We start from the raw sequence: 23,209 nt of genomic DNA, 5'->3' as shown, positions 1-23,209 counted from the left end.
CGAAAACCGGAGCACCGGTCTGGCCATATGATGCAGATTATATGCTGGTTACCCCTACTTTCCAGGAAAGGAGCCCTTGCTTTGTAGTTTTTTTTTTTTCTTCTTTTTTTTTTTTTTTTTTGTAGCTTGTCAGATTGAAATACTTTGTTGAACTGAATTAAAATAAATGTTGCAACACCCCAATAGATATGCATAAACAGAAACATATATGAATATATCTACAATATCTTAACCTGGTAATATAAAATGCTGCTATATAAATAATGCTGCTTAATGCAAATAAGTCAAGAACAAAAACAAATGTTTCATATGCAAATAACGTATTTGCCTCATCCTCTGAACCAAACGGATCGAACAGTCATTAGCTGGCGCTCACCAGCTTCCCAAAGTCCCCGCGCCCATAAATCAAAGCTGGAGCTCCGTGACCTTAGCGCGGCCGCGGCGGTCCTAGATGGCACTCCGTCTTCCATTATATCCTCATTTCCCCACGGCGGAGCGACACAACAACAACCCCAACGCTCTCCACTAGCTCCTTCGATTTGATCTTCTTTCCCCTTTTTTATGGAATTCGTCTTGATGCATCGTTTACGTTCGGGTGCGGCACATAAACCAGCTTAAAGACACTGTGCTGTTTTAGTTTTATGGGACAGGTTGACTCCATGAACTGTCGGTGAGCTGTTCTGTTTTGGGAGTCTGCTAGAAGTCGGAATAAATGGAAGCTTTATTTACTCACGTTGGCCTATTTATCTAATAAAAAGGCTTTATTGATATGAACTGTGTTGTTATGGTGTTTTATATGCAGTGAAATTAATTGTGCGTCCGCGATACTGTCACAACCGCAGAGAATAATGTATTTGGAGATTTTTTTTTATGTTAACAGTTCTTATGCACAGCTTCTTGATATTTCTTGTGCTCCAAAAAAATACAACCCCCCCTTTTCTGACTGACCTCTGCTTGGCGCAGCAATAACTCACGACAGTAATGAACAATCGGCGGAAATACCTCAAAATAAAATCCATCCTCCCAAAGCTCGGGCTCCGACTCCCGTCCGTGTGGTAAAAAAACAAAAAACAAAAACACATATCCGTCTGTGACAACAGAATACATCCACAAAACCCAGGGATCCTCTCCTCTTCTGCTCGGCTTGAATCGAGTTTCTTTCTTTCCTTTTTTTTTATATACAAAAAAAAAAAGAAAGAAAAAAAACTACAAAGCAAGGGCTCCTTTCCTGGAAAGTAGGGGTAACCAGCATATAATCTGCATCATATGGCCAGACCGGTGCTCCGGTTTTCGTTCCAGTGCCATAACACCGCGCGGTATTATGCGCCCTGCTCACGTGACGCAACGTCAACTTAAATCCCCTTTTATTTGAGTCCGTGAATCATTAATGGAGGCAGTCATTGCCCCTGAGGAGAAACGGATCGGGCTTTGAGAGGGGGGAGAAAGAAGAAGAAGAAAAAAGAGAGGCTGTGTGATAGTGCAATGTATCTGGCTGAGGAGCAAGCCTCTCACTGAGAAGCAGCTTTTCCACGTGTCGCCCCATTCAGAGGAGAGAAAGGAGCTGCTTTGACACTTTTAGAGCGCCATATATTCGGTGCCTGTTAGCGGATAAAGAGAGCTGCACAGGTCCAAGCGAATTGGTGATGGGAGAAAGCTGCCCAAATAAAAGAATACCAAGCACACTTACAGCTTTCTCTGTATTCTACCACTGCCTTGCTTTGCATGGGTGTATTTCACAGCGCTCAACTCAATACCGCCCCCCCTGTTCTCATCCTGACACTTGTACATTAGTATATACCACTTTGTCAGCCTCTGAGCTCCCCATCAGCGCAGTGCGCACACTACAGGGGCAAATAAAAACCAAACGTTGTCACATTTACCTGTCACACACGGAGAGGCTGAGAGTCCTGGTGGTCGTGAAGGGCGTCTGTCAGTCAGCGGTGGGCGGAAAGGAAAGGTGAGGTGACCAAACAGAGGCGGCTCGACCCCGCTGGTCAGTACATGGACCCCCTTTAGAGTAACATGGATCAACTCACTCAACATTGTCCGTAAAAGTAGTTGTAGGCTTGAATGGATTAATTTAAAAGTTATGGATAGAGGGGAGCGTACGCGCCTACAAGACACATTTGCCCAAAAACTCGTAGCCCGGAAGAGATTCTCTCCTCTCGGCACCGTTTGGCGCTTGTTTTCCGTCAACACCGTGCAGCGGGCGTGGAAAAATCCCCACCACAACTATTAATCACTCGAGGCGGACAGAGGCTCCATCCCACTCCCACATTATGCCTTTTGTCCTCTCCTGCTCCAACCCTAGTGGCAAACTTTTTAAAGTCAAGAGCAAAATCCGGTTATTTTTTGTTTTTGTGTTGAGTATTAATGGTATTCAGCGATGAAAACAACAAAATGTTTTCTCATATACTTTAAATAAATATGTTATTGTGCGTTTTTTTTTCTTCTTTTTTTGCAGATCCAGGCTACACAAATGGTTGTCGAACTGCCTGGGGGTGTTCTGCAGGTTAATCCCCTCCTACCTGTCGCCACCGCACCTGAACTTTCCCCTGACCCTTGCAGAGTTGAGTGGGAAGTCAGACATCCAAGCCTCTAATTTGCTAACTTTGAATCCCCTTTAAAATTTTAATAGGATAGCATTCCAACTCATTGCTGCTTGCAAAAAGAAAACAGGGGAGAAAAAAAAGCAATACATGATAGATGACGCATTTAATCAAAATAACACAAATGCTTCCAGATGTATTTCCACAAATCAAGGCTCCTTATCTCTGTCAGCACAAAGAGGAGCTGCAGGCGCAGAGACCCTCTGGATGTCGGCCAGACGGCGGGCCATATCTTCCCACAATGTTGACACTCGGAGCTCTTAACAGCCAGGCTTGGGTTACCGAGCCTCTCAGCCGAAGATAACTGCTGTAGCGAGGTTTACATCGGCCAACATCAAGACTAATGCGAAATTCAACGCCTCAAGCTGAGTGGAGCCATCTCTAATTAACCCCAGACCAACGCTGCAACCAGGACAGAGGAACTGTTTGCTTGGAGGTGGTTGTAATAAAGGAAGTTAGATTGGCTTGTTGAAGTGGCTCTTATATTTTTACCATGGAAAAGCTTTAGTGAGCGTTTTTGAGTAGAATCTACAAGATTTACCTGAAGAATAATAATGATGAAATTATATTCTGAGTTAAAGACAAAGATAAGCCTTGCAGGTTCCTCAATTTTAATGGTGTATACTATGATAGTCAAAGAATAAATTAAGCCCATTGGAGCCAAGATTATATTTAAGAAAAAATAAATTAATTATTTCAAATATATCCTTTATAAAGAAAATAGCAACAAGCCTTTGCCTTATCCTTCAATTTTCTAAGCAATGGTTTGATATAAAATCCTTTTTCAGGCAATTTTCATTCGTCCAATTTGTAACCTGTAAAAATACATACAGGTATGAATTCCATGTATGAATACCCTATGCATATAATACAACAACTGCGAGTAACATTGACAGATTTCCTGCATGCTGAGAAAGGCATACTTTCACAAAAAAAAAACATTTTTTTTTCAAAGTTTGCTGTCATCCAAAATGCACGACAAAATATTGAAACTAAAAGCCTTGAAGTGATATTTGTGTTGCAGAGTACATATTTCCGAAGAATAATCTGATTATGCAAGCATAAAACCTGGTACCCATTCTATGCATCCTGATATACGCATCTTCAAGCCATACTCATAAAATGAATTCATGCATTTGTTGTATATATTTAAGCACCTTTAATTACTTTAACACTATTGATCCATGTCAGCAGGTTTGGCCATGAAACAATAGTGGTAAAGTAACTGAAGATGCTTAAATATATCCAACATAGGCACAAATTCCCTTTTTGAGCAATACTTGTTGGCGTTTACCATAAATAAAGATTCTATGCCATGGATAATATTGATAATTGTGATAATAATAATAATTTCACATCTAAATATTTAAACTTTTTCAGCATTGTTATTTTATTTATTTGAGCACTACAGAGTGTGTAGTGAGATCCACACCTGTTTTCTTTAATCACTTCCTCATTCTACCTACTGATGGTTTCGAAATGCAAGTATTTGAAAATATGCTATGTTTTATCTTATGAATATATGAAGACTTTATACAGAAATCTTACAATACAACTCAAACATATTTTACACGCAATCATCCTCTCTCCAACAATGCAAAAACCTCAGCAGATCTACTCACAAGTCATGATGGTTCGGCAGCCAGAAGTTCTGTCAGAGGAAGGAAATGTGACTTGCACCTTCCAGAGCATCACTTCAAATGAAATTAAGTCAGATTTTCAGATCTATTTCTGACCCCCCGGGGCATTCATTATTCAGCAAGTCACGTGAACAAGAAGAGATTAAAATTTCAGCACTCTGAAAGTGACCTCTATTCGCGAATCAAATGACTTGAAATACGTAATTGAACTATATATTTGGACGTCTGCGTAAAGTAGGTGCCAATCAGGCGGTGTCATTCCTCAAGCCCAAAGTGTAGGAGGGAGTTTTTGCTGCGAAATGTATTCATGTTTTCTATGTTTTTTTCTGAATAAATGTGGTTACAGAAAATAAGATGCTTGTTTGTGTCTCTTGTATTTTGAAATTAAAATGTAGTTTACGATTTACGCTCTTGAAACCCATAATCAATAAACTTGTCAAAGTATTTATGGGACTTAAACCAACACATGCCAACAGATTCTGAAATTTATGCACCCTAACATGAAGAATCTCAGCATGTTTCTGCTCATGTGCGCCCTCTCCTCCCGGCCCTGCCAGCGCTCCCCCTGTGATAATCTGCACATGCACAAGAAGTGTCTCTTGGAATCATTTTGGGAAAATTCATGGCTCAGTTTCACACTTAAACACGGTTATTGTTTGGCACGCCGTCTTTGGATAGATCTCAATGAAATGACGGAGGTCTCGGCGCTGATGTATGGTCTGAACATTGTGTGTGTCGAAAGGTCATGGGTCAGAAGAAGTGCTTGGAGCCTGTGATTGGTCAGTGGCTGCCGCTGTCCCCTGGCTGAACTCTCTATTGTTTGGACGGGGCAGGTAGTGACCAACACTCACGTTCTTGGTACTCTAAGGCTGGCTGACATCTCCTTGGATTGGCAAAGTGGGAACAATATGGGTGACAGGATATGCAGTATAGTTCAGGTTTGGTGTAATCAATGTCTTAAACTCGGAATGTCCATGCACTAAAGATCTAGTTTAATTAATTTCAGTCAAAAGCTGAAGCTGTTGTTAAAAAATCCCCTACAAATAATCCCATATTCAGCCCAAAAAAAAGTGGAAAATTAGAGTGAGATTAACTACAACAACATTTAGACAATGATAAAGATCTTAACTGCATATTTTCACCTTTCACTTTTCCACAAACATTTGTAGTGAAGGTGGAAGCTGTGGTGGTTTTTCTCTTCTTTTGATTAAAAATAATTGCTGCCAGTTAAACCCATCTGCGTTTGCATCATGCGTTTCAGCCACCATCGCTTCCTAATCCAAGAAAATTTAGTTCTCAGACGAGGAAGGCGATGAGAAATACAACGAAATGATGCAAACAGATGTCTTAACAAAAGTGACACGGCGAAAATAATCATTTTTATAACAATTTTATCTTTTTTCCAAATAGAAAAAAAACACACAGCATTGCGCATTATTGTCCAAGTCAAATCTCGTTGCAAAAATACATGAATTTGGTGAAAATATTTTATTTAAATAAGATTTTATATAAAAAAAAACAAAGCAAAATAAGAAAAAAACCTTTGTTTTGATACACATTGGAAAATATTATAAATCGAGGATCTAATAATTCTTATCAGAACGCATGTTTTCTTTGAGCCTCTGTCTTAATATCATAAAACCAGTAGAAAATTGAAAGGTGAAAATATGTGTATTGACGTCAAAATGCAGGAGCTGTTCGAAGTCAGTCAAATGATCCGCAAGCCAACTGTCTGAATCTTTGTTCAGGTTATATTTGGTCTGGACACACAGGACAAACAACACGCATCTTTTCTTTTTAGGCTAGAGAAATACAACTGAATATTAAAAAGATAATGACGGACATATAGATTTTAGTAAGATGCAAAATAATTTCTCGATAGCTTTATTTAACTCCACATTTTTATCCATAACATTTGGTAAAGATTACTATAAAAATGACCTGTACACATCCATGTAGAGCCACACATAAACAAAGGAACGGCGTCAAGAATCGCGCTCAAGTGAAATCAATACTCGCGATGAAAAAAATAATAAAAAAAACATCCACAACAGCGTCAGCCTCGTAAGTGGTGCACATATTTTTATTTCACAAGGACAATTATAACCTACACTATATAGCCTACATTACATTGGTCATTACTGAGACAGCACATACAAATATTCACAGTTTAGAACACAACACAGCATAAGGACGCACGAGAGCACAAATGAATCTATTTGGACCTTGTGTACAACACCGACAGAACTTGACACAAAAAAACGCCTTTTTTCCTCCTTGTGCCTTCATTAGGTAGGATTTGTCTATTTACATTAGATGTGAACGTCACTTGGACTATACATTCAACAGTAAGAACCAACCCAGTCAAACACACGAACTACACTTCTGTTTCTCTGACTGACGCCCCCTCTCTAAATAAACAGGCATCTACAGAGTATCCTAAATATCTTTCAAGTATGTTAGAAATTTCCATGAGCGAATGTCTTTTAAAAAAAACAATAGTAATCGTAGAGAGCATATAGAAAAAATAACCCCAAACTTACTTTCACCTGACTCAGTTTTGACTGCAATAATACACACTTTGTGATCCAAGTTCTATACGTCTGAATGTGCGTTTGGATTTCTTCTTTTTTTTCTTTTCCTCACTTCCTTTCCATCCACAAACAAACACTTCACTTGCCACCGTGGCAATTAAAGGTGATTTTTTTTTTCAAGCTTATATGAAGAGGGCTGAGGACGAAAGGGTGTACAAAGGACGTGGCACAGGCCCAATGTGCAAGCTTACAGAGATATAACACCATGAGTGTAAAATACTGAAAATCGGTCCATCGAATTCCACTTGTGTTGTTCGCCATCTCAGTCTGGATTATGGGGGGGTTGGGGGTATAATATTCTAGAAACTATAGACCAACTGTGCACGGCGTTGGGACAAGCTGCTGGCCTGTTTTAATCTGCTGTTGGTGCTGCTGCTGCTGGGGCCCGGAGGCTGATGAAGAGGCCGAACCGGACGAGGAGCGAATCTTTGTGTTGGGAAGCTTGTGTTCCTTCTTCCACTTCATCCTACGGTTCTGAAACCAGATCTTCACCTGGCGCTCCGACAGACACATAGTGTGCGCGATCTCCACCCGCCTGCGCCGGGTCAGGTAGCGGTTGAAGTGGAACTCCTTCTCCAGCTCCAGAGCCTGCTGGCGGGTGTAGGCAGTGCGGGACCTCTTGGGCACCCCTCCATTGTAACTGGCATTGACTGGGAGAGGGGAGAAGGGGAGGGGGAGGCAGGTGTTACATGCATGTTTAAGAAGGTGTTATTCGTCTTATTTGTGCCCACTGGACATGCATAGTGGATAAACTGTGCAGCACGTTTCTGTAGCCCCTTTTTAAACTCTCCTCTCCTTAACGGAAGAGAATGTGTACAAGTACTCCTATCCAGGGACACATCAAGCTTAGGAATGATTAACAAAAACAGCAGGGCGGAATATAACACTTTGGCTCGCCTCCAGTGCTGGAAGGTACTTTGGGTTAAAAAGCAACAAAGGCGCACGGCCCCAGACAGACGAACACAGGCAATAAAATTTACGAGGGTCCTTAATTACCGACCCTGCTGCTCGATAGTCGTAAATTGCTGTTGTAAGGGATGCTACTAGTGCTGCCTCAGTGGGCTCAAGCATGCCTTTCCATGGGCTGTGGACTCACCGCTGCTAACGTGGACCTTCTTCATCCACGGATAGACCACCGGCTCCTTGCCCTTCGCCACGCCGGGGTACACCTCACCGGCGAGGCTGCAGTCTTTGCTCCCGTTTGCCCCTGCGCCACCGTCTGGCGCCGCGGAGAGGCGAGCACCATGGCTCTGTGGGATCGGCTGCGGCTGTGCGTGGTGTCCATCGCTGAAATCGTCGAGTCCTGCAGCGGCGGCTGCGGCTGAGGGCACGCTGCCGTAGTCGTAACCCGTCTCCGCGTAGCCTGACCTCGGATAGGTTTGCTCGTCGTGATGGGGGAAGCCCGTATCCTTTGGCCGCTCGTAGTAGTCGCCGTGGCTGGGGATATATCCGCTCTGCTGGTACTCGTCGCATGGTGGGAAGGAAGGCTCGATGTAGTTGGAGTTTATCAAGTAGGAACTCATGGTCATTAATTTGTGAAGTGCAACAATACTAATTTTTATCGCGCTGTCGTTTTTCTGATCTCCACAAAACCCTCCTACTCCCCCCTGTCAAATGTACAAAGTTGTCTGGTCACGTGCGAGGAGGCCACCAATCACCGCGTGTCCTGTGGGCATCATGTAAACAGGAACCAATGGAAAGCATGGCACTGGTACCAGCAGCAGCGCCAGGACTGGCTTACGTTCATGTTTTCCTTATTAAATCACAGCATATAAAGCAAAAGAAAGTAAACGGCTAAGTTGTTTACTGCATGAGTCCAAACTTATGTGGGTGAGCCTCTCCATCTCACATGAAAGCTTGTAATCTAAGTCCTGCTCCCCACAAACATCAGCTCTTGCAGTTGGAATTTGTTGCATCCCAAAGATGCAATACAATTTGTAATGGTGAGCAGATCCAAATGATCGGTTGGAAAAGAAAACAGATGCCAAAAGCTGCTCCCAAGCGTACATAGGCACGCGCATCCTTTAAACATGCCCTATCTCTCCTGATTCATACAAAACACACACAAGCAACCTGCAGAAACCCCTTTAAAAAGGTTTTTTAATTTTAAAACAATTGTAACACTGCAAAACCCGTCCCTGTTAGCTCGACGAGTTACTAAAACAAGGAGAAATAATGTAGTTGTTTGACAGCACATGACGAAAGGCCTATATGCATATCCATGTAGTGTAGAGTAAACGTGCGTTGTGCAAAAAGCGTGCGAATCCTTGCATCAAGTGCCATCAAAAAGGCTAATAAATTGGATAAACAGTAAAAAGATGGGATTTGCATGTGCATTACTGCGGCAGGCCAAAGCAAATATCCTGCAGCGTATATAGAGAGCTGCAAGTCAGAAATTAAAGTCTGCGTGACTCATCAGGAGAATCACATCTTTTACTGGTACTTGTAAGTTTGAATAAAGTTATATATGATGTTAAACCTAATAAGAAATATTCCAAAAACAAACAAAACAATTTACTATTCAAACTAATGGAATATGTTTTGATCTTTTATTCATTAAAAGCAACTTTAGTAAAAAAAAATAATCTAAGTTAAGAAGTTTAATAATAATATTAATAGTAATAAGGCTATAATAATTATGATAATAACAACACTAATAATAACATTTAATAGTAACATAATAATATGAGGATATGATTTTTAGAGATTCAGCTTATTTTTATAGAGCCAATTCACAATACGTGTCATCTGTGGCAATCTGAACGTGTTACAATGTAACAAAATGCAAAAATCTGACAAAGTGAAATAAAAACATGTCGCTTTCTTTTTAGTAGATAATAAAAAGTGTGTCTGACCGTGTTGCTCGCCATCTGCCATCATGTCCACGTCCAGTTTCCGCTCCTTATCCGACATGACCCTCTGTATCCGTATTTTTCAAGGATGGAGCAGCAGCAGCAGCAGCTCCTCTCGGATCTGATCCATCTCGACAAGGCCTCTGCAAGGGAGAACCAAAAGGAGCAAACAAAACTTACGGAAATACCAAAAGCTTTCTTTTTTTTTTTTCTTCATCTTTTCTCTCCCTGTGTTTTTCTCTTCTGCTGTTGCTCAGCCTCTCCCCTATTCTTTTTTGACGGTCCCCTACACAGAGATAACTTCTGCCTGACCCCGAAGTGACACCGTTTCCATTTTGTTTCTGATTAATCTTGCCCATTGACAGTCTTTGTTAAACAACAAGGCGTTGCCCCCTCTTTTTCTTCCAAAGAGGCGACATTTTCATATCTCTTAGACGCAGTGACCTGGGGTTCACCCCGGACTTGGACTTCAGTTTTGCAAGGCTGTCTTTAAGTATTTGGGGGGGATGAGGGGGGGACTTCAACAAACAAGGAGGTTCCTCAAGGAATTTTGTGTTGCTGATATTGTTAATTCAAACGTCTGGACATAAATTGCATGTAAAGGAGGGATCGTCCGGTTATTTCCCGCAGCACTTATTTCCAGAAAAGTATCAGATTTTGGATTCAAACCCCCCTGAAAACAACCCGGGCCTGTGCGCACTGAGCCAGATCTGTTTGCGTATCCATCCTAACTCATTGCAACTGGCATGCTGGAGATTCGCTGCATCCTGCACGGCTGCAGGGACCACCTGAGAGGCAATGTGTCAACATAATGTCGGCGGGTAAGAGGGCTACACATGATATCTAAATTCACACACTGCTGCCTTTCTATTCTAACACGGGTCCAGTATAAATATAAAGCTGGTCAGCTCAGTTGTTATCCACTTACAGTAAATTAAGCCTCCTGGAGTATAAGCAGCCGCGTGTTTTACGGCTCATTCTACTTGTTGCTGATATATACACCGAGAACAACCTTTATGAAACGCAGTTATTAGAAAGGCTTTAGAGTGAACAGCTTCAGATTACCCCTGTTATCTGTTTTAGGCCTGAGCAATGCGGGGCGCCTGTGCCCAATGGCTCCTGGGAAGATCTTTGCCAAAACTAAACAACATAAAACTAATCTACTCCCCAACGAAACCAAGTGGAAGCAGGTGATAACAAGTCTGTTATCGGTGCAATTTTCCACGAGATCTAAAATTGAAAATTACTCCTAAAACCGCAACGATCTCCAGTTGAAATTTCAGTATTCCTATTGTATAAACTGGATATGAGCGCATACACATTGAAGTGAAGGTTCAGTCAGCCCGTATATATCACTCTGACAGTATACTGTAAATTTAGATTATCAGAGAAGTGCTTTGAGGCGATGGTGACAGATCGCACATGACTCTCTCACAAGGTCTTCTGTCTGCATAGGAAAGAAAAATGTGAAGAAGTGGCAGTGATCTGAGCGGAAATACGCACCTTTCACGCTCTTAAGGAAACATTGTGGTTAAGGCTGGCATTTCTAGTTTAATCGCGTTTGTACGGTATGCATCGTGTTTTCACCACTTGGTTAGAGCAGCAACAATTAGCAATTAGGGTCATTAATGTTTCTCTGCAGCTGCTAGTTTAGACTGCATGAGATTTACGTTCTTAGTTGAAAACATGACGTTTTTGGGTTTTTCTTTACCTGCATAAAAAGTCGAGTCATTTTGTGTGCAAAAGTTTTTGCAAAAATAAAAAACGCACTTAATAAATTCACTCTAGATAGTAAAATCTTATTATATAAAGCCGTATTAATCATGTTGGTTTCAACACGTAGATTAAAAATAGTGGGAAAAAATAATTTATGGGATATAAACGTGTAACTACAATCACAAGATGTCAAGCTGAGTCAAACCAGACAACCAAAGCTGAAAAAAGGGGCTCTTTTTTTGTTTTGTATTATTCATATAGGCCCAAAAGAGACAAAAGCTTCTTCAAATTGTTTGACAACACATTTTAACATAATCAACCTTATAGCTGTTTATAAAACAAATAGAATAATAATTCTTAAAAATTGTACTGTGTGCATTTATCTCCCAAAAACGTCCCAAAGAAGAAAAGATGCATGCTTTTTATATATATTTTTTTTCAATAACACTTTTCCTTTCCATTCCTTTTTATATGTATAACTGTAATAAACAAAATAAATCCAAAATATAAACTGTTTACATTTTTGGATTCGGTGTCTTTGCTTACAGATGGCATATGTGTAATAGTGTTTTTGTGGCATTACAAGAAATTAAAAACAGTTTAAAAACATGCAAGTGTGTGGTTCATCATTTGTTTTTTATTGACAGCTATTTTATTTAAGTTGTACAATTTAGTCTGAGTGAAAGGTGTCTTATCTGTATATAGATATGAAGGTCCTCTTTTAATGTTGAACTCATTTAAAGTATTTAAATATTGTACGCCCATCTTCATCTTCTTTATTTCTTTGACCATGTGAATTCGATGGTATTCTTCCTATTTTTTAGGCCAAAACACACACACCACCATTCCCCCAACACACACACTTAAAAACAAACGTGGTGTCTATAATAAATTTTTTTTATTTTATTTTATTTTTTTTACCCCATTGCTCCAATGTGGGCCCTGTTTCCATTAAGAAACGCAGCTTCTTTCTTCTCCCTTTAATGAGCATGTTCGGTAATTTCACGAGGTGGGTTTATGCTGCAGAACATCAGTTTCCTATTATTTAAGTTTTAGAGCATATTTGATTTTAAGGGGAAAAAGAAAAAAAAGTCTGTGCAGCTTATTTCTACTATTGCACAATATTTAGACTTCTATAAACCCCCTTTGGTCTTTAAATATTTTCTCTTTTCATCCCCATTTTCCCACTGTTTATATGGATGGTACAACGATCTTTTCGAAATTATTCCAACAAAATAAAATGCTGGGGAGAACAAAATTATTCATGGAATCTTATTCAAAAACATATATATATATATATATATATATATATTTTTTTTTTTTTAACAAAAAAAATGATTTTAAAAAAGGGGTCCAAAAAGTCAACACGAAGGATGTTTGATAATGCGCAAAAGAGAAAAACATATTTAATTGATAAAAGCAACAATAACAAAAAACCCATATAAACCATTTCTTCCTTTTAAGAAAGGGTTCTATTCATCTGATCGGGAAAAAGAGCGGCTAAATGTTTTTTAAAGGATCTGGGCGCTTATTCAAGACGAGGGTGGAGGCTGTGGGCCTTCTCATTACCCTGTGACCGGGTCGAGAGTATCAATCCTCAAAATGCTAATTTTGCCCTCGTCCCTAAACATATCAGATGCAATTTATTCAAAGGAAATTCACCAATCAGCCGCCCTAATAAAACGCAAAACACTCAATCTTGTTGCTGTGGCGGAGGAGAGACCCCTGTGTGTGTGTGGGTGTGTGTGGGGGTTCCTTTCACCCCCTCCTTGGTCCCTAACGCGAGGTCACTGCGCTTCCAGGGTTCACCTGGAGTGCACCGTGCAACATATGTAATGCAAAGCTATTCTGCCTTTTGTGTGAAGAGTCAAGATCGCTATTATAAAGGCTGGCATCAAGCTCCGAATGAACAGATGACGGAGACTTGCTCAGCGCGTAAACTTTTGACCCCAATTTTTCCTCAACCTCCTCCTCCTCCTCTTCTGCAACGTATCTCGCTCTCATCAGTAGCAGGCAGGATAGATGTCTGCCACCACCCACAGCCTCCTCCAAAATACACACACACAAAAAAAATAATAAGTTGACTCCTTAAACTTGTGCTAATTATCATTTTCCATAAATTTGATAAGCAGGCGAGTTGCCAAAAACAAGATGGAAAAAACTTTTTCTTCTTTGTAATAATTCCCAACGACAGTGAGGAGGAAATCAATCCAGCATCGAGCTCCAGCTCAAGGCTGATAGGGCTGTAAAATATGCAAATCATCAATTTGAATCAAAGCAAGCAAAGCAGGGAAAACACTTTGTTGGAGGCATCACTGGAAAACTTTCTCTATGTTCAAATCAGTCCCTCTGGTGTTATGGCATCACCACAGGTTCTGGAACCTTTACTAACTTTATTTATGTGCATTATCCTTATAGGAAACCTGGTATTAATGTGAAGGCGTGCATTCTGACGTGAATGTGTGTGCAAGCGGTTTATTCTCTTTGCTTTGCTCTGCATGCAGCAGTGTGACAGTGAACTTGGCCTAAAGCGAGCTCTGCTGGTGGCTCTGAGAGGATGCAGATTCATCTTTGTGCTGAGAGGCTGACCTCCGGATGAACCTGCAGCAGCGCTCCCCTTCTCTATCTTACCCTGGCAGCGCGCTGCACATGGGGCCCTGTCGAACTGTCTCCCTTATTTGAAATATTGGCAAAGGAACAGAGAGGGGGGGTGGTTCGGTTCCAAAGATCCGCGCTCTAGGCACGTCCTGTTTGATTTTCAGTGTGCCAAAAATGAAACCCCATAGAGAATAAACATATATTTTTCTACATCTAGCTCACATTATAATGGATATTTGAACAGACTTGAGTCTGATGGAGTTTCATTTCACATTTCCCACTTAGAATTTCATGTTTTTATTTACCTATAATAGAAAGAAAACTGATAGAAAAAGAAACAAATATATTTTTCCTAAGACCATATTTCCTTTATTAGATTTTCTGTATTTTACTCATGAAACTGATAACTTCGCTCATTCAAGAGCAAAACAAAACAAATGGTGTGCATTTTGTTCGTTGTTTGTTCTTTTTTAATTGAATGTACTCTTTAAAATGTCATATTTTGCGCTCTCTAACTATGGCAAGTTGCTTTATATAAAAAGCCCCTCAAGCCCCTATAGTATTTAATGTATTTAGCAGGTAAGAGGTGCATCAATTTCACATTAAAGAGAAAACTATGCTAATTTTAAGAATATTCAATTGTATTCCAGTTTTAAAAATTCTCAGCTCCCAATTATTCGACTCAGTTCTCACAGTTATTCTCGCGTATAATTAGTATTTGTAAAACCAAGAGCGCATGACACACCTTTTACTGTAAGCACTCTAGCAAAAAAAAAAAAAAATGTTTTAACAAAAATGTGATTGTCTTTTTCTTAGTATATTCATTTCTCAATGCTTTGTCCACTTTTGACCGGTTTCACCCTTGTTCTGATCAGCTAAGAGGTCATCCCCAAAGCGAGAGTGACTTTTTAGGTCATCTGAACTTTTCAACCCAGAATACACACAAAAGGAGGAAAAAAAAAAACGCTTGACACAAAACGGAATTCCTTGTTAAATGTTTCCCTGCTGCTTCTTCTTCCTATGTTGTGTTTACTCGACACTGTTTACAGCTATCTCCAAAGTCCACACCCATGCGCGGCGCCAACATGTGGAGCGCACGCTGCACTCCAACAAGTTTTTTTTTCTCCCTTCAGGGAGTTGGACCTTTATGCAGGCTCCAAAAAGTAATCTGCGCAATCTCAATCCAATCTCAAATTGTGCATCTGCAGGCCTGCATTAAGACTTAACTTTATCAAGCAACACCGCACGCTCTCCTGCTGCCCTATATGGAACATTTCTGGCTCCACGGTCTGTGAGTCCTCCAATGTAATAAAACGACAAGTTTTGTGGGGGTGGAAATGGACACAGAGATAATTATCCAACATGTAAAAATGGATTATGAGTTACACCGCAGATGGAGGGGAAACAAGTTATGCAGGAAAGGAAGCAATTAAATAGCCATGAGCCGGACTCAACCCTGCGCAACATCTGCCGAGACCAGTATCCAGCACTCCACAACTGACAAATTAGTGTAATGCACTAATAGGGACGGATAGAGAGGGGAGAGAATACAATAATACGGCTGTTTAACACTGGGGTGACTGCTCTCTGGCTACCGGTTAGTCTGGAGAAACTTACCCAGAGAGGTGGTCTTCATCCTAGAGAGAGCGTGTCCGGTCCACACCGAGAGGAAAGTCCGAGCAACAGAGGCTGCAAAGGGAGAGTCAGACAAGGCTTCGCCCTCACTGCGATTATATGTTATGTGCAATATACTGTCAACTCCCCAAAACCATAAAACTTACTTTAATGGCCCACCACGTGACCGTTTATGGCCAGTGAGCCTATCTGGCCGCTCTGCCGGCTGATTTTTTACGATCTAATTCATAGACAAAACCCCCCATTCATTTAGCACCCAAATGTCAAGAGGAGCCAGAATCGGCCCTATAATAAAGTTTACAGCCAGGGAAAAAAGCCGGGCTAATTTGCTGGGGATTGCTCAGGAGAGTGCGCGCAAATGGGGGGAGGGGGGGCTGTTCAGTCCCTGCATGGAGCTTGTTAGTCCCCACCACGACCCCCTAACCACCCCAAGTCCCTTGCAGCACCAGAGCAAGGTGAGTAAGCGCTTCCATTGAACGAGAGAACCTGTTGAATTCAAACAGATTGACTCAGTAAAAGAGAAGAAACTTGTTTTTTTGGTTTTTTGTTTGTTTTTGTTTTTTTTTGGAGTTGAATATTTTTTCCACATCCCTAGAATTAGCTTCAGAGATCAGCACACGTCAGGTTTCATATAAATATTCATGGAAAAAACGCAAAGGATGAAGAAAATATAGATAAAGACTCAAGATCCAGAAAAGCATCAATAAAAAAGAAAAAATATATTTCATTACTGATATCTAAATGCGGTTGGAAAATCCAAAATGAAAATAAGTCCATCTCTAAATACAGTTAAAAAAGAAAAGTAAACCAATATGAGTAAAATATATACCAGAAGTTAACGAAAAATAGGATGTTAAAGGCCTTTAGGGACGCTTACTGACGTCTAAACACTTCTAGAAGATTTTTAAATGCAGATAGAGTACATACAGTCAAAATCTAAATTTTCTGGCCTAAATATAGACGTGTGAAGTCAAATATATATTAAATAGTACAACAAAAAACGCAAACAAATGCCCCGCGACATTCAGCCAGCGGGCCGCTGCAGCTCAGATCTAAGAAGAAACCCCCAAAAAGTTGCCGTTCCAGTAAAAAGTTTATTATCACGGCCATGACAGCCATCATCACCATGAGCATCAGTATCATTCCTCTCATTATTGTAGCATATTTTCCTCTTTCCAGTCTTTGAAAAACATTTACAAAAAAGGCTAATCACGATGAACTCATACAGGTGGGCACTTCCACATAGAAACTGCAAGAATTAACAGGGACAAACACGTCTTTTTTTGTTAACTATGCTGCGCCCAGGTGAATAAGTCAAACATAATCTCCTGAAAAAAAGAAAAAAAGAAACAACAACTAAGAAAACAAGGTGCCTCCGCTGTACATACAAAGGGGCGAGGCGGCACCTATGTCTTTACACGTGTGTTTACAATACATTTACGCACACAAAACGCTTATTTGCTGGTTATCTGAAGCAAGTTTCTTTTTTTCTGACGAGTTGGCACAACACATGAGACAAATAAATACATACATATACAGTACATGTGCAGAGAGAACTAAACACAAACCTTCTATTCATTTAGTATTTATTAGACTGCTGATGTTTTGAGTGCATTACACAGATTTTTACTGGACAAGTTCAAGCTTTTGAATTTTTTTTACCCTTCTGAACAAGAAATAATTTAAACGTTCCTTTCTTTTTTGTCCTAAATCTAAACAGAACTGTACAGAATGCATATTTTACTCGCATAATGATTAACACGATGAGAATATAAAGGAAATATATGGTTAATGAGGGCATTTACAATTGGTGGAGTGGCTCAGAGCCCCCGCCAACAAGTCTTTGCCCGATTTTCTTTTTTGCTTTTTACACTTTCAATAGTTTATTTTTCTTTAATTTCATTTTCTTTATGCGAGAAGGTGTGAGCTGTTATCAAGGCCTGTAGGCTCCCCCGCCTGCGGCTGCCATGCTCATGCTCTTCAGCTTGTTGTCCTTCTTCCACTTCATTCTGCGGTTCTGGAACCAAATTTTGATCTGTCTCTCGGAGAGGCAGAGGGCGTGGGCGATCTCGATCCGCCGCCTGCGGGTCAGGTACCGGTTGAAGTGGAACTCCTTCTCCAGCTCCAGCGTCTGGTAGCGGGTGTAGGCGGTTCGGGCTCTCTTTCCCTCCGGTCCAGACAAATCTTTGGACAGAAACACATCAGATAGGGGAGAGTTTTAAGGACTTTTGCATCTGTGCGTAAACTTTGAGCATAACTCTGAATATTCTTGCTGAAAATCTTCATTTAGAAAATAAACATTTTTTTTCCCTGAAAGCAGTTGTGTATATATTTTGTATATTTAAATGGCTTCATAATTTTATATATTTCTATAAATCAATTTTTCCAGGAATAGTGAAACCTTTATTTGGTAGATATAATAATTTTACACTATTCAAATACACTTAATAAACTGAGGGTTATATTAAATAACTAACAAACTTGACCTGCATCTATTAATTTATACATATTACTTGAACAGAGCCCACAAAATGTTTTTAAATTCAATTTCACCCCCAAAACAATCTTAAATTACCAGTAAGAGGGGAGTTTTACTGGGTGATTATAGGTAAATCTGTGAGTAGGCTAACAGGTGAGGGGCGAGATTGCTGCCATTTTTTCGTTATATATTTCCCATTCCCTTGATATCATAAAATACCTAAATTTCACCCTGATTTGTTTATAAGTTGCAAAACCTTTTAAATATTAGAAACACCAAGTCCTCAAATAAGACATATAATGCACATTAGAGAATTAAAGCAGTTTACCGTGACTTATGTGGAGTTTTCTCATCCATGGGTATATCTGAGGCTGTGCGGAGTCGCTTGCGCTCTGAGGAGTCGTCGGTGCGCTCCCCGCAGGCTTCTCTTCCTCAAGGGGGGAAGCCTTAGACACACAGTCCCGACCCAGCAACAGCGTGCTTCCTCCGTTAGACCCAGAGCACTGGACGCCGCTCATGGAGTTCTTCACGGCTCTGAGTTGGGGTTGCGTCTCGGCACCCGGCGACAAGCTGGCCACCGTGGAGGAGGAGCATGGTAAAGGCTCAGGTGGAGGCGATAGGGACGAGTTCTGGTTGCCACTTGCGGACTGGTTGTACCTGGCGGGTTCCACCGAAGGGCTCGCCGCTGCTGCCGCTGTGTGAGTCGGGGAGTAGCCGGGCGTCCGCTCGCTGCCCACAAAGTGTCCGCCGCCGGTCCGCCCGACAGTCAGGTCCATTCCGTTGTAGCCATAGCCATACCTGCTGGAATGCATGGCAGTGGAGTCTCTGTATTGCTCGTTGGCGGTATTATGTTCTCCATAATTATGTAACTGAAAGTCCGCGCCATTGGGATAGCGACCGCAGAATGAGTTCACAAAATAGGAGCTCATTTGTTGACAGTTCCACCTTTTTGTCCGCTGCAGGTATTGCTGTTGTTTTGTGATTATTTTAGGAGAAGTAAACAGCATAAACCCGCAGCTCCTTGATTTGTAGCTCTTATGCTTTAGCGCGTCCTATTGCACCCTTGCACAATTTATGATGAATTATGGAAATGAGAGTGGGACATGGACTTGATTCTCTCTTACGTAGGCACCCAAATATGGGGTACGAGGCAGAATCACGTGCTTTTGTTGACCAGTCGTAAATCCTGCCTGGTGACCTCCAGAGGTAAACTCGTGCACGTAGGAAACACTCTAGTAGGGTGGGAGGGAGTGCGCGCCTCCCCTGCCATGCGCTCCTCGGCTCTGCGAGGCGTTTTTCTACTGTCGTGCTGCGCCATCCTCTGGCGCAACTGTTGCACTGACTGTCTGCGGTGCTGTTTTGAGGCGTGGGCTCCACACACGGGGGTCATTCGGAGGTTAACGACCATTGCGGCAAAGAAAGAGGTCTCCTAAACAATACAACAAGTGACATGCTGAGAGTGCAATCTCTCCAGAGATAGTGTACAGGAATAATTCGATCAAAATCTGTTATGCACGTTGTGCTAGAAGATGGCTGTAAATAGGCACAGTTAATAGAATAAAACCCCATTCAGAGCACGGCCTCGCTCTTTTGCACTTTTTCTTTCTGCACTGGTGAAATAACCGAACGACTTCATGAAGAAATGTTGGAAGAGGAGATTGAAGCCCAAAACATCACACGCACATGATCAAATAATTCTACAGAGCCTGCCGCTCAGAGCCTGCTGTTAGTGCCACTTTGGCAAAATGAATACCATACATACAGGCTTTATATGAGCACAAAAACATAGTTTATAAGCAGGTTAGGATGGAACAATGCAAATCAGCAGATACTTTAGATGATGGCTATTAGGAGGACCTTTGTGCGCACATTACACGACCTTATTTCAGTCCTATTTAGAGGCAAGTCCTCCGTTAATCTGGCTTTTAAGCCTTATATAAAGTTGGTATTGGTGCGGGATGTTAACAAGGATAGATAAGGGAGGTTACGTTTTTATAAGAAACTTGAAAGAGTGGAGATTTTTTCCATATAAATTAATGTTAGATAACACACCCACACACACACACACACACACACACACACACACATTCTCGTCTTGCTATATGACGGGAGAACCATCTGTTAACTCCCATAGACTTGCATTGATTTCCAGTCTCTTTCATCCCTTTATATCTATCCCTAACCGTGCACACATTAAACATACTCCTCTTGCAAATCTGATCATATACATATTTAAATATATATATATATATATGTGTGTGTGTGTGTGTGTGTGTGTGTAATACACATTGCAAACATATGGCCAGAATTCTACATTTGTAGGAGAAGTGGCAATGAAGAACAATCGCTTCTCTTCTTTTCTTTTTTATATCTGACCAAACCCCATTCCAAGGCTCTATCCATAGTATTTTTTTATACATCTGCTGCAGAATTCTTATAAAATGAAACAAAAAGCAGAGAATATCAGAGCCTTTTGCATGAAAGTAAATGGTAAATGAAAGCATAGAAGAGTCCATAAAGCCGAGCACATGTGCAAAGACCACAGTTCCCAATTCGTTTTGTTTTTTTTCTCCCTTCTGGAATTTTTATGGTACCTTCGCCTCTCAGAGGCTCAGACTTGTTCTGTTGTTCATTCCCTCTCCTACCCTCGGAGCTGCTGTGTTTTATTCCTCAACTGCAAAAGCCCAATCCCTCGTCTTTGTTAAAAAAAATAATAATAAAAATAGAAAGACGAGGTATATGTTCACCTTTTTGCAGCACAGAAACCAGGACTGCTAAATAGATGCTGTAGTAGCCTATATGGGCCTAAAAACAAGATCCACGTTTTAAATTAGTAGCCAGAAGCCCCATGCTTCAGCAGGTAATCTATGAGTTGGCCAATGACAACAAAGTTCCCACGAAACTCGTTTGAGGTGAAGAAAGGACACACCCAACAACTCGAGGGAGACCAAAATAAAGGAAAGGAGAAAAAGAGTGGGCCGAAGTAGGACATTCTGCAGGCATAAAAAACGTTTGTCATTCTTACAATATAAATGGAACTGTGCAGCTGCAATATAAGAAATACAAGAAACCACAATTAAATCAAGAAAAACATATTTTTGGGCACTTTCTTTAGATTTTTTACATTTGCATATACTGTCACATACGTATATGAAGCAGATTTTATCTTAAAACAGTAATAAATGCAGAGCTTAAATAAATATTTTGCTAATGTGCAAGAACCACGTTATATTTGGGCGAGAAAATGTTCTATAAGATCGGGAGATACAAATCTGTTGCGCTAAGCAAAGGCCATTGAGTCCTCTATGTAAATTTCGACACTGATGAATACGTGTGCGCTTCAATAAATGCATTGCTATTTTATTCTAAGTGCTCAGATATGACCTGCACCCAACACAGCATGCAAAATATTAACATTACAAAAGATTAATAGAAACACACACAGACAAAACTCAACCGCCGTATTTTATTTTTTTTTTTGTTACAGTCTGCATCCAATTTTTTGTTTCACAACAACCGAAGCCATAACGCCTCAGGGTTCTGCTAAAATTAAGACAACCATATATAAAAACTTGGTTGCAAATAAAATAACAAAGCACTTCCATGAAAAAGTGAAGGTAATCTGCAAATATTTCTTACTCTTCCAAGCATGTTTTTGCAGCTCAGCATCAATATCCCCATTGCCTTTAAACATTAAATTCAATATGTGCGCATTAACATTTGAAGGCTGTATAATCTAATGTAGTGTAAAAACATTTTCAAGAATCAAATACTGTTAGAACAGACAGAGATATAAAATCTACCATGTCCTGGCACCAAGCAGAGATTTGCAGTTTCGCCGTTCAATCCAACCAAGCTTGTCATTTCATTTTTTTTTTTAAAGCGTCAATTTTTAAAACATACATTCATCGATAAAATGGAAAACACGTCCATAATTAAATCATGGGAAATAACCGATTTCAAACCCTTCATTGAACGCAGACTTGGAAAATCTATACCAAGCTTTTCCACAGGAGGGCAGCAAAGAGCACGTTTGGATTTTGTAGACCACATTAAAAGCAAAACAACAAACAAATTAAGTCAAATTGGTTACTATAGTGCACTAAAATCTTTATTAAAAACATAGTTCAATCTTGCAGGAGCATGGTAGTATATATTTCTTTAATACTAATAAGATAATCTGTCATTAATTTCTACATAGCATGTTTAAATAATGGGAGAATTATTTACTTTTGCAAATTCATAAGCACGCACAAACAAGTGCAGCTTGCAATTATCCGCTTCCCTACCTTGTGCTTGTGACGGCCTCTGGGTGTTAACAGAACAAATGACGGGTTGAGGGGAAAGTCTCCAGCTAAGCCCCAAGACGGAAGCCGGGACTCCTGGGGGTCAGTGACGCACCGCGGCACCTTCCATTTCTCCCGCCAAGGCATAACAGAAGCCCCCAAATATCCATTCATGACTCAGTGAATAAATCCCAAAATCTGAGTCTGTACTGTTGAAAAAGAAGAAAGAAATACCCACAGTATACTCCAAACTAGGAAGACCAGACAGCTTATATAAGAACGGTGGCTGGTAAGGAGAGGAGAGCCAGGAAGCCTGAGTCCTCTAAATGAAAGGCTGCTCTATTCTGCTATTGGAAAATATATATATATATAAAAAGTTCATGTTCACGGCTCAAAGACACGTGATCAGGCTGTGCAGCCAATAGGAGGCCGAGTCGACTCGTAAAGTTGAAGCGGTGTGTTGTAAATTTTCATAAACAACAACGGATTTATGGCCCGGCACTGAGGATGGAGGGTGGGGGAGAGGGGGTGGGTGATGGAAAGGGGAGGGGATACAGAATGAGAGAGAAAAGGAAAGGAGGGGAGGGGAGTTTGGTCGTCAGGCGCCATCTTACCGAGAGAAGAGGGAACACAGAGATCAACATCTATGCAGCCAGTCCTAGCTCACATCCTCATAGTTCAAATTCTTTACCTTCACTGTTTATTTAACCTCTACGCAAAAAGGCTTTCAGAAGAATCTGCAAATGTGACTGGGCAACCTGCCAGGGTGGCTTTCATTAACAATTATTTGTATATTACAG

General features: G+C 40.7%; 3 protein-coding genes across 7 annotated transcripts in view; all 3 read right to left on the bottom strand.

The window, feature by feature from the left end:
* The window catches only part of hoxa3 (homeobox A3), a 27,341-nt gene extending 11,533 nt beyond the window's left edge, over positions 1-15,808 (bottom strand). The window contains exons 1-3 of one of the 5 annotated variants that reach the window (XM_015374135.1): positions 15,791-15,808; positions 15,627-15,698; positions 9,699-9,838 (exon numbers count right to left, since the gene is read on the bottom strand). The gene's annotated coding sequence lies outside the window, so the exon portion shown is untranslated. The other 4 variants (XM_015374134.1, XM_015374138.1, XM_015374136.1 and 1 more) reach the window with 4 other exon arrangements.
* On the bottom strand, positions 6,523-9,277 carry LOC107084343 (homeobox protein Hox-A4). The gene is made up of 2 exons (XM_015374143.1): positions 7,940-9,277; positions 6,523-7,493 (listed from the first exon to the last, which is right to left on the bottom strand). The coding sequence occupies exons 1-2, from the start codon at positions 8,370-8,372 to the stop codon at positions 7,150-7,152; spliced, it is 777 nt and encodes a 258-aa protein (XP_015229629.1). The 5' UTR covers positions 8,373-9,277; the 3' UTR covers positions 6,523-7,149.
* Positions 15,809-16,498: 690 nt separating the features above from the next.
* Positions 16,499-19,295, bottom strand: hoxa5 (homeobox A5). Its single transcript, XM_015374142.1, has 2 exons — positions 18,452-19,295; positions 16,499-17,828 (listed from the first exon to the last, which is right to left on the bottom strand). Exons 1-2 carry the CDS (start codon positions 19,128-19,130, stop codon positions 17,578-17,580), a joined length of 930 nt encoding a protein of 309 aa, XP_015229628.1. The 5' UTR covers positions 19,131-19,295; the 3' UTR covers positions 16,499-17,577.
* Between the last annotated feature and the right edge of the window lie 3,914 nt (positions 19,296-23,209).

This window comes from Cyprinodon variegatus, unplaced genomic scaffold, assembly GCF_000732505.1.
Source record: "Cyprinodon variegatus isolate N-32 unplaced genomic scaffold, C_variegatus-1.0 Scaffold98, whole genome shotgun sequence".
Taxonomy (NCBI): Eukaryota; Metazoa; Chordata; class Actinopteri; order Cyprinodontiformes; family Cyprinodontidae; genus Cyprinodon; species Cyprinodon variegatus.
This window is presented reverse-complemented; position numbering and strand designations above follow the sequence as displayed.